The sequence below is a fragment of the Trematomus bernacchii genome, unplaced genomic scaffold (genome assembly GCF_902827165.1).
Source record: "Trematomus bernacchii unplaced genomic scaffold, fTreBer1.1, whole genome shotgun sequence".
NCBI classification, from domain to species: domain Eukaryota; kingdom Metazoa; phylum Chordata; class Actinopteri; order Perciformes; family Nototheniidae; genus Trematomus; species Trematomus bernacchii.
In genome coordinates, this window is record NW_022987607.1 from 3,297,025 (window position 1) to 3,309,664 (window position 12,640).

The window sequence follows — 12,640 nt, forward strand, 5'->3', positions numbered from 1 at the left end:
CTCTCTCTCTCTCTCTCTCTCTCTCTCTCTCTCTCTCTCTCTCTCTCTCTCTCTCTCTCTTTTTTAACCGGTGGTGTTTCACTACAGCTGTGTGCTCTGTGGTGGAGGGAGAGCTCGGTTTTAACTCTGTTTTTATGTTTAAAAAAATAATCTAAGATAAATCTTCTCTCAATGTCTAGTTAGTGTTTTCAAAAATCTAAAAAAAAACATCTCCCTCTCTCTCTCTCTAAAAACAATAATACAAACAAATTATAATTATAATGAAATTGAACATGATCATTATTATACAATACAAAATTAAGCAGTGTCAAGTTGATATACAACAATATTACTGATTCTAAATGATATACAAACAAATGATCTACTTAATTACACATCTGAAAAGAGGTGGGAAGAAGTTCACACTTATTTAATTCCATCCCTTCTCCCAAAATTATTAACATATCTTTTTTAGTTTTTCATATCGTTCAGGAAAATTCTCAAGTACATTTCAAAACGTTGCTAAAGAATTATCTCAGTATTATAAAGTATACTTGAACTGTGCCTTTGGGTATGTGTGTATTATTTAGTTTGGCCTTATGATGGCCAAAACAAAGTGTTCATTTCATGTAGTACTGTAAATTGCATCAAAGGAATATTTATCATGATGCAATCACACATAATTTAGATAGATAGATAGATAGATAGATAGATAGATAGATAGATAGATAGATAGATGGGAAATGTTTGCGTTGCAGCAGCATAAAAAACACAAGTACATAAGAGAAATTAAGACGCAAGAAATAAACAGTCCAAAATATTTCAGAATATAATTAAAATAGCATTAAAAAATAAAATATATATATACATGTGGAAAATATACATGTGATACAAATTTCCAGTAACAAATATAATGCAGGATATTATTGTGCAAGAACCGATTATGATTATGAGCTGTTTTGTTCGATGTATGTTTATGTATGTTTTGTGTGTGTGAGGACCCCAGGAAGAATAGCCAATGCTCATGCTAGTGCTAATGGGGGCCTTAATGAAGAATAAGAGCAAACAGCAGCTGGCTTCTTGAAGGGAGACTTCATTACCACGGGGGGGGGGGGGGGGGGGGGGGGGGGGGGGGGGGGGTGTTTGCTTCCACTGGTTTGGCATTGTTTGTAGTTGAGTTATGAACTGTGCTAACCCTGACTTAAGACCCAGAACCTCTTCAGGGAGCTGTGTCACGTCTCATTGAGCCGCCATCGCGCTTTAAAACCATTCCTCCGACTGTCCTCAATGGATCGTGTTCATCCTCAACGATAAATTGTTGCAGAAATCTATAAAACAACCAATCAGTTGTTGTTGTTGTTGTGTTGTTGTGAGGAATTATGACTTGTTGGATGGCTGCCAAATAAAGGATCAGTTCACAATACAAGAAAGCAAATGTTTCTTAACTTGTTATAAGCACTGCAAAATAAACTCCAGTTGAGCTGCCTGGGTTTATGTTTCCTCCACCCTATAGTACAATGCTGGTGAACGCCATTGTTTGTAAAAACTCAATGTCCCATTTCCCCTGGATAACACAACGGGGGAAAAAATTACTGGGACTACTTTCTGCTGAAGAAATAGTCCCTATTCAAGTGATTGACAGTGTGTTGCATTGATATACAGAGGATAATATTAACTTTTGAATGCATTTGCTGTATCTAAAGAATACTCAATATAAAATATACAGAATCAATTTGAATTCTTTCTGATAGACTACAGGAACAGAAACGTATAAACATAGGGTACTTAAACTGATGGAATTAGGGTTAGGAAAGACTGATGTGAAGACTAATAAAAACCTTCATTACTCTGCAGCTTCTCTCTATGCAGCAGCTCCTGCTCAGTGAAAGCAGACTTAATAGCGGACAGAATTAGCAGAGATTGATTTCCTGGAGTGCTGCAAACTGTGGTGTAATTCGATAGAGGAGCGGAGTGTCTCAGACTCTCAGACCTGCCGTTGGGCTTTTCAACATCACACCGCAAAAAGCTCCTCAAGTAACGGGAGTGAAATGTCCTCCGTTACGATTAGTTAGAAAAAGTGGTGAGGACACTTTTTTCAGATAAAAAAAAAAAACACACGACTGCATTAATCGCCCGCGCAAACAATTCATACATGAATACATATGCTTACAATATTTTTTTTTAACAACTAGTGCAGTAACTATGCTGCAAAGCGGGAGCAACACATGCTGACTTATTACTAATTGTAGCGGCAAAAACTCCCTATGAGTTATCAATCAATCAATCAATCAATGTTTATTTATATAGCCCAATATCACAAATGTTACATGTGTCTCAGTGGACTTCACAGTTTGTAAAGAATATCAGTATGACAATACGACACCCTCTGTCCTTAGACCCTCTGTCCTTAGACCCTCACATCGTACAAGGAAACACTTCCAGAGAAACCCCACAGTTTAAAGGAACATGGGAGAAACCTCAGGGAGAGCAACAGAGGAGGGATCCCTCTCCCAGGACGGACAGACGTGCAATAGATGCCGTCTGTAAATCCAAGAGATAATACCTTTTACAGCATAGGTAGACCAGTTATGCCAAAACTTGCTCTTAGCTGTGACGCGTTCCATGTAAGAGTCCGTAGTCATTTGTACTCCATAGTGTTTCATAAAACGAAAAACGAACAATATACAACTCCAGACCACACGGTCAACAGAAAGTATTAGAGCAAATTCACCCTCTTCCTACGTCATATCCCCAAAACCGGCATCCAACAGGTGGCCTACAGTAAATACCAATAAACCACACCCACGTGACCATTGCCGGAAGTGATAAACAATAAGAATTAAACGTGATGCAAACGGAAATGAAGATAATAATAGAAGTAATAAGTAATGGCAAAACAAGCATTTTGGCTCCTACATTACTACTAACAGTCTTAGAGATTGTGCATCTTCTCTTGTGCAAACAAACCTCTCTCAAAGTGTAACTATTATATCTAAATAGTTATCACCGCAATAAACCGTATTTAATTGTATCTTAAAGTGGACCTATCATACTATATTTGAATAATATAGTGTAGGACCATACCTATATAAGGCATATTTATACTTTTTTTTTTTCAAAATACCAAACAGATCATGCATTTTAGCCATGCCTCATTTTGCTCAATTTGAAAAATGTTAGCTCTGTTTTTGCAAGGGCAGATTCTGTGAGAACAGCACCATCTACAGGCCTGGCATATGTACTACAGCGTCTCCAGCGCTTTCGAACGGCAATGGCCGTGGCTGTCTCCTCCTGATTGGTGGAGTTGGCCCAATAGCCGTAGCGCCACCGTCCTGACGTCAGGACAGTGTTCAAATCTGGATCAGTTTTTATCAGATCCGTTGCAGCCCCTTTTTTAGAGATTTGGGTATGGAGGAAAATAGAGAGGGTTGTGTTTTCTGACACTTGGTGAGTTCCCTGGAACACCGGGGACACATATTCATGTAGAAAAGACGTACACAAGTGCATTTTGCATGATAGGTCCCCTTTAATGTAGAATATTTAATTTCACATTCTGTTCTTGTATCATATTCTATTTACATGTTTATACACTCCTTGCACAATTTATTTTTTCTTTTATATGTATTTTTGTACTTTATTATATATATTTGTTTTATTAGTCAATTTATTGAACATGTTGGAAACAAATAGTAATAAATATAACAAAGGTATAAAAAAATAAATACTCAAATAGTTTCTGTCATGTTCAAAAGGGGCCAGAAACTATGTGTTGCATTGTTGGAGGAACTCGGGTCAAAACCATTTCATTGCCATTTCTACCCTGTAGCTTACAGTATGTGCATATGACAATAAAACCTTTGAATCTTTAATCTTGAATAATAATCCGTTCACGCCATTTTAAGAACGTTTTGAACTAATAACCCTAATGCATAGTGGTGCGGGACATTAGCAATGTCGGCTAAAGCTGCTGCATTTACAGTTTTTTGTGACAGTTGATCAATGGGGACTGTCCACGACACTATAAACAAATAAACTAAACTAAACATAATTGGTCATTTCCAAAAGTGTTGGAGTCCAGCGTCCGCAGTATAAATGTCCGTTCCTCCCTCTGTGGCGGGTCGTTACTGTCACCTCTTTGCCTTCAGCAGTCGGGGGTGTTCATGTGGTGTTTCGGGGGTTTTGGACGCTGCCTTCAGCTTTTTAATCCGGGGATAAAGTGACTGACAGAGAGAGAGGAAACAGCTGTGATGGCTGCTGTCGGCTCAGTGGCAGCCTTATGATGAATTGCCTCTCTTGAATGATAGCGCTGTTACTGAATGACTCTGACGCAGGATTGTTCTGTCAGCATCTCGATGGCAACCGCAAATAAATAAAAAAAAGGGGGAAGAGATGAACCGCTATGCAACTCGCCTCCACACTCGCCTTTTTTTTATTTTTCATTAAAGTTGCCACCTCTCAAATAGATCTCCATATGCAGCGAAATGGAACTGCATGTTTGTGCAGAAAATTGCCTGAAATGTGTCGGAAGTTTTGAGAGTTTGCTTTTTACTTTTACCAGAACTCCTCCTGTGTGTTTGACTTTATTGCGGAAATGATGTGTGATTGCATCATGATAAATATTCCTTTGATGCTCCACCATCATACTGAAAGTTACTGCTGCAGAATGTCATGTTGTTTTTTCCTTTATTCCATATTTATTCACCTTATTTTTACATCTGTTTACAGCTCAGATGACTACTATGATTACGACGCCAGTGGGGAATCGTATGAATCTTATGGTGAGTTGCTTCTCTTCTTCAGATATATCTCCTGTTAATTAATTGTCAGAACATCAATTTCTAGTCTCTGCACAGCTGGTCTCATCTCACTTGTCGTAGCATCTGCTTCCTGTGTGATGTCTTAGACACATTTAAAAAAGGACTTTCAAAGTATTTGATTAGAAGTTCAGTAGTGTTGACCCATATGCTATCTGGAGTAGGGCATGGTATTACAGGCCGACATTTAAAGCTAAACGCAGGCTTACTTACAGTTTTCTATCTGCAATTGTCACATCTAAAATGGCAAGTATGTTGGTTTTGTTGTTATTATCAATAGGTGGAATACACATTGTGAATCAGGACTCTGCTACAATTTGTTTGGGTCATTAGGAGAGAATAATTCAATTGAAAACCAATTAACTAAGTCACAATCTTCACTTAATCACAGGTAATCCCACCAAAAATATTACATTTGATTTAATTTGATTTTCTAAAATGTTAATTTCATACTTTAATTTAGCTTTTGTCTGCAAAGAATCCCCTAATACCAAAGAATATACATTATTTTATGATACAATAACAACCACAAGTTTGTTTTACCAAAATAAATACTTATATTTTTTAACACGTTTAGTTTTCAAAGCCATCAAAAATATAATAGCCAGCCTGCCAGAATGCTAATATCTAAAGCTGAAGCTAACACACAGGAATCCCATGTATATGTATTCCTGGCTATCACAGGCTAACAACATAATCAACCTCACCATATATTACTTCCCCAATTAACAGCTGTATGCACTTTCCAAACCAAATGGATGTGTTCAAGTGTCACAGTCTCGCAGTAATGTCAGCTAAATAGAACCACTCTCAGGTTTAGAGGTTGTTCATCGTGTCTGGAAAGAACCGCAGTTGCCACAAAGTTCAGAGAAAGCTCATACCGTTTTAGATAGTTCAACAATACTGTGTCAACCTTTGACAAGATACAGTTAAAAGTGGGCCAAGGTCATGTCTGCTGCAGAGTTCCTGAATGAGCTCATACACACTGATATCCGGTAAACTTTGCTGCTGTACAGCTGAAGGTTGATCCATCTCAAAGAGTGGATTTGTAGCCTTTTTGTGAACTGGGAAATACGAGATAAACTCTTTATCTCGGTCAAATGCTAGAGTCTGGCTGGTGGAGGAATATAACTTACATTGGAAACAGCAACGTTTCAATCCCCTTATCTTTTTTAAGTGGTAGTATAGTGCTATGTTTAAAATTGCATACTTATGTAACTAGATCTGCTGTTTTAATGCATAATTGCGTCCAAATTCAACATTTGGTGCACTATGAGTACCTGAATGGTGCACTCAGTCAATGAGTCGATGTTACGAACTCAGACACTTAGGATGTAGGACCCAATTGCACGACCCGGGAGACAGAGGTAAAGTATTAGTAAGATACTTTATTTTCCAAAATACAGCAATGAACAACAAAAAAGGTAACTATCAAATCTCTAACCGAGATGACAAAAATAGAGGAACAAAATGAAAGCGCTCACGTAGTGAGGAATCAAACTTTACAAGAGTACAAAGAGCATAGACCTGACCATAGCAAGAGACAATACGAACTGACAAAGAACACTTGGGAGACAGGGGAATATAAGCACAGGGTAACTAGACACAGGTGGGACCAATCCGGGGCGGGGCTGACATTGATGAGCACAGGAGACACAGGTGAAAATAATCAGGAAGCCTGGAATGAGAGAAAGCAAACGTAAATAACATGCATCTCTCTAGCATTTCTGTCGGTGCACAACAGTCGATGTGGAACATTGAACACTTTTATACTCAACAATCGCCTTCTTGGTAATTGTGACTAGCCGCGGTTGCAGTTGCTTCAGACACAGAACTATAAAAAAAGAACTTATACATGTGTTTTTTTTTCACTATTTAAGTAACTTACCACTGGTGTCAAATTGAAGCCACTGGTTAATTGAGCAATCTGTACCGGTTTGCTACCGTGAATTAGATATAGTATCTTACAGTGGCAATTGTCACTTATGTTGAGAGCACAGCATGTGCGTGGGTTTGAGACACTTCACAGTCATAAATCACTAACTGCATACGTTTTGATAGTGCACAGAAAGCAGTATACTAAGGGAAGAATCTGAATTGAGACACAGCATTTGTCACTCGTTTCGCAAAGACAACCTGATCAGTTTTCATTTTCATCAGGGCACAAAAACAAAGGGCCCTGATGTACTTTGTTCACCTGATTTATCCGGGGATAGTAACTGCAGTGATTTCACATAGATACTCTTTGGTAACGTAGGTAGCCATCAATAACTACCGATCACTAACGGGAAACAAAAGCCCAGTTGATGCATTTCCTTTGTGTCATAATGAAGTCTGGATATTCCTGGGAGATTGCAGTGAGAGCGAGTTGCTGTCATTATTCTACATCCATTATATTGTGCAGTCAACATTGACTTAATGATAATAAGTTAAAGCAAAATACGTGTGTGTTGTCATTTGGATTATTTATTAAATTGAAACCTATTAAAACATCTTTAGTTAGAGACTGACAACAAACTGATACCATAATTAAAAGGATATCTTCGCGTCAATAAACGTGTTGATGACAGTCGGCTCGTAGGAATGTTAATGTAGTTTCAGCCAATAAAAACGTTCCCAACTTTTCCTAACACTGAAAAGAAAGAACTAAGCACCTTCTACTCATTAGAGCGCGTCGTACCTCAGCATGAAATATAAACCGCTGCCGCATGGGTCACACAGCAAAAGGGCGACAGTTCAAAGACAACAGATGAACAGGGTTGATGTGCATCCTTGTTCTCGAAACACAAGGTTACCTTGGTCTCTTTCTTCAAAGTGACTGTCAGAGAAAGGTTGACAGGTTTAATTAAGGGCTCTCTGCCGTGTGCTGCCGGCAGAGAGCCTGCACAGAGAGAGACAACAAGCCTTTGTGAGCCTTTGCTCTGGGGAAGCCTCAGATGGCTGCAGATGAGACAAAGGGTGCCATCGATAGAGGCACTTTCACATTGAGAGTACCAGGGGGTGAACAGGGGGCTGATTTGGACTAATGGTAATTGTGACCTTTTTGCTGGGAGCCACTAAACGGGTCCTTTTCAAGTAGCTATTTGATCCTCTCATTCAATTATCTGAGATGCATCCTTCCAGGTGTGAGTGGCTGTTTGTATTCTCAGCTTGAACGGTGCTTTTGTTTTGAGACGAGCTCAGTGGTTACTGGTTAAATAGGAGAAGAGCTCACAACTATCTATATCTATCTATCTATCTATCTATCTATCTATCTATCTATCTATCTATCTATCTATCTATCTATCTATCTATCTATCTATCTATCTATCTATCTATCTATCTATCTATCTATCTATCTATCTATCTATCTATCTATCTATCTATCTATCTATCTATCTATAATGTTTGTTTAGCTTGAAAGACACATGTTGTTCTGAATGAATGCTTTAATCACCCCAATCTGTTCTGTTCCTCTCTTCCTAATCAGGTCAGGAAGAGTGGGCCAACAACCGCAGCAAGGCACCGCCGGCACGAACAACCAAGGGAGTGTACAGAGATCAGCCGTACACCAGATATTGAACTGTTTATACATCCTGCACCTGAGTCCTCATGGCTGTTTCAACCCAAGTAATGGATTTTTTATGGACGCTCCCACCTTTATAGAATCGAAAACTAAACCGCAAAATAAACCGTGAGACCCTGAATGAGTAAAAACTGGTTTCCAAATATGGCATCTCCCTGTTTAAAAGAAAGTATACCCCCACTGGGTACAATTTATTAAGCAATTTAGGTAATCTATGCTCTCCTCCGGGAGAAATCGACTAGACTTTGAGATTAAGACTCCATAGTACATTAAGTTTCTCTCTCAGCTGTGTGATTGTGAAGTACGAAGTTGTACCGAGCTATTTGACTTAAATCACTAGAAGCTGTCGATACAATGACTCTACACAGCTGTCAGTGCAACTTAATTGATCACCCACTATTCTTCAAACCTTGAACTGCGTGGTTGATCACTTTAAAATGTAGTAGCTTAGTTCTAGGAAAAGTGAAGTAACTGTAGATATCTTTTTCTGAGGGGTAATTGGTGAAATTGTGTCCCTTGTAAATGAAACATTTACAAACTGAAGAAGAAAAAAATCATACTGTACACATATTGTTTTGTTGTTTCCTCCTTTTTGTAAGATAATAGTTATTTAGTGTTAAAGGGCTTATAAAAGCATGGTGTGCAACTGTGGATATTGTCAGCTGTTTTATTCTGAAAAAGCCTATGTAGTTGTGTTCATGATTATTATCCCAAAACATCCACTTTAACACGTCTATAAATAGCTGCTCATACCGATATGTACACCGACCACTCGAGCTGCAAACAGCTTTTTATTTTACAGATTTTTTTCACAAGTATATTTGCTGTCATTTTTTTATTTAATACCAGATGCTTTTATGACTTTGTAGGCGTCCAATTTAATTTTAAGAGACTAAATCACATGCTGGGGAATTGGTAATCATTTCCATATAGAGATATGTTTATTTATAATGATTTTAAGCTTATGTAAGCCCTTTAATATTTTCTTCTTTGTTGATGCTGAATAAACATTTTGAAAGAAGCAACTTGTGTTCGAGAGAATAATTATGGACTCATAAAAAGACTCATAATTTAAACTAACAAACCCTTAATGAAAACGCTGGTTCATTTGGAATATCTATCCATTAAAAAGAAGTCTGGAATAAATTGGAACGATTTTAATGAAGTGAGAACATGTTTGGTGTTAAGATGGCATAACTAAAAAACATTGAAACGGCCGATGTCAAATCGCTATACCTTGCAGACGACCTTGGTGATCTGATAAGAACGCTGTCCTGTTTATATTTGAACGCCATGTGATTCATTTTGGAGGAAATCTCTCCGACTGACATTTAAAGGATTTAGCGATAACGACACTCTCGAAAAACCCTATCCGCTGTGTTTGTTCATATAATTCGATGTGAACGCTGATCACGTCAAGCATCATCAGTAAACACACATTAACTCTGTGAGTGTTTACCCCGACAGAAACGCCTCAAAGCCTCCTTGACCTCTAGGCCAATGTTCAGGGGGATTCTCTCTCTTCTTCTTTTGCTCTTTCTGTTCTCCTTCGGTCATGTGACCCTCTCCCAGTCGTTTAAAGAGCCTGCCTTTGCCCCGTCCATTAAAGAGACTCTAAATGACCCCCAGCTGACCTCCGCAGAGAGAGGATGGCAGTAGCTGTTAAAAAAGACCTCCGTCCCACAAGGTAAACAACCTGACCCAGTTTAACCTCTCCCCTAACGTAGTAGAACATAAACCCTCTAAACTTAAATGTAATATGTTTTCCTGTCACAAAGCTGGGAATAATTAGATGTCTGTAATAAAGAAACTGTGATAAAGTATGATAAATAGCAGTAATATTTCAACAAGCTGTGTAGTGAAATAACTATATCCTAAGACTTTGATAAATGATATCCTCTGATATATAAAAGATAATGTTTCTTGGCATTTGTTAATAAGTTGTTCATGTTGTGAACTTCTATACTCATAGTGTTTATTTATATTCTTCTCTAGGTCGCTGTCCCTGTTGGACCAAGCCATCCGTCCGATGATATAACTGGTGCTAAAGGTATGTTGTATCCTGCATCATATTTCAGATGTCTATGCTCTGCATGTAAACATTGAGATATGTCCAAAGTATGGGGTAAAATTGAACTGTTGAAACAACTTCAAACATTCATCTGCTACTCAGTAGTATGTATCTAATACCTAATATATATATATATATCATTCCAATAACTTGTATATAGACTCGTACTGCACTATTCCACATCATCACTTTATTTTATTTTATAACTATTATTCTTTTTGTATTGCTCTTGCTCTTATTGTTATTATGTTATTATGTTGCATTGTTGGAGAAGCCTGTGACATAAGATTTTCAACTACATAATTACTCTGTAGCTATGTCAGATTGACAATAAAGAACCTTGAACCTTGAACCTTGAACCTTAACGTAAGGGTCAAAAGTAGTGAAACAACGTCAAATCTGCTGACCCTTGACGATCCTTGAAAAGATCCTTGAAAAGATCCCTGAAAAGTCTGCAGTCAAAGTCCATTAAAGTATTAATAGAGCTGTATCTTTTGTACATTGTATACATATTGACGCATTGACATACTGAAACTCAAATAAGGGTCAAATGCGTTAGATCTATTCAAAATGACAAGGTTCAATCTTGCCACCATTGAATTTATTCAAAGGTTTCCAAATCGAAATGGCCATTGGCTTGATTTATCTTTTCTTTATGAATAATTAAATATGAATCATTTAAATATTTCAGTATGTTTAGAACATATATGTACTGAAACCATTGGTTCAAAAATAATATGATATCTGAGCTTTAAGAAACAATCAGAAGTCCTTTAAAAATTCTAGAAAAGGTTCCTTGATGTCCGACCAGATCAATTGAACTGTCCTTTCCATGATAAGGATATATATTGTATTGAGCCAAACTATAAAGGGCAAGCAGTTACATAAGTGTTAGGGCTATGTTTACAACAAGTCCAACAGATTTCCTACAGATGCAGGGCTGACCCTTGGAGAATATCTCAGACGATGGTCCGACTTTTTAAGGTGTCGATTTGCAGTACCTTAGGAATCCTAAGATGAAATATTCTACAGAGGACACAGGGTTATCATGACACATCAAATATGAATGTCACTTTGAGGCAATTTGATGTTCTCTTGATGGAAGTTTAATTTTGAAAACATTTTCCTGGAGCTTGTGAAATCCTCCAGAATCGACCCCTAGTTTAAATGTGCGACCCTCAGCTTTCCGGTTATACCTCAAACCCCCCCAAGGGGATTCCTGTCCTGCTGGACTCTCTGCCTCACTTTGAGCTTTTGCAATTAGTGTGTGAGAGCATTCAGTGTCATCTGAACCACAACGGGGTTGTTGTTGTTGGACCTTGAAAAAGATCCCCCTGTGCTTGTATTAAGTGAAGAAATGCAATGCCTGACTTATTGCATTCGCCAAATACTGATACGAGAATGTGAAAAAAGGGTAGTCCTTTAAGTTGTCCTTAAAAGTCCTTTGCTATTTGATCCTCTCATTCAATTATCTGAGATGCATCCTTCCAGGTGTGAGTGGCTGTTTGTATTCTCAGCTTGAATGGTGCTTTTGTTTTGAGACGAGCTCAGTGGTTACTGGTTAAGGAGAAGAGCTCACAACTTTCTGCAGATGGAACATATTTACAATGAATTCTTCTTTCCCTTTTTTTCAAGCTCAATCTGTTAATTGTTCTCTTCTTTCCTCTCTTAACAGATTTGACAAAACGTACACATGCTTCAATCCAGACATTCAAGGCCACACGGTGCAAAAAAACAAATCCCGAGAAGGAAGGATCTCGCCTTGGGCGAACGGTGGATTTAAAAAAGGTTCACAGTCTGAACTGAGGTGAATCCTGCGGGGGAAGAGATGGAGTGACCTGTTGCGACGGGAAAAAGACAAAACATGTATCACACATCGTCATTCTTCAGGAGACAGGGAAGGTCCCGAGGTAAACCGTGAGGCATGGAGTTCCTCTCCCGCTGGGACGATTTGTCGGAGGATATTTCCTTTACCCACTCAGTATACATTTGACATAAACACAGGAGTGCTGTGGACTGACTCTGAACCCACCCTGTGTCTTGGTTGATTTAAAACCATTGTTTGATGAGATATCTCTACCACTTACATCAGACGGCGCCTATTTAGCCAGGATAGGTAAATAAATAATGCAATATGCTAAGGGCCTGACATCATTTGTCTCTCAAAGACACTTCTAATCTCATATTGTTGTGCTCATTAACCTATATCCC

General features: G+C 38.3%; 1 protein-coding gene across 1 annotated transcript in view; it reads left to right on the forward strand.

Annotated features, from left to right (window-relative positions):
* Positions 1–9,344, forward strand: part of khdrbs3 (KH domain containing, RNA binding, signal transduction associated 3) — a 150,113-nt gene extending 140,769 nt beyond the window's left edge. Inside the window, exons 8-9 of the mRNA XM_034131084.1 lie at positions 4,705–4,757; positions 8,263–9,344. Of these exons, the coding sequence (XP_033986975.1) occupies positions 4,705–4,757; positions 8,263–8,354 (145 nt within the window). The 3' untranslated portion in view covers positions 8,355–9,344. The remainder of the gene's footprint in view (positions 1–4,704; positions 4,758–8,262) is intronic.
* Positions 9,345–12,640: the final 3,296 nt, after the last annotated feature.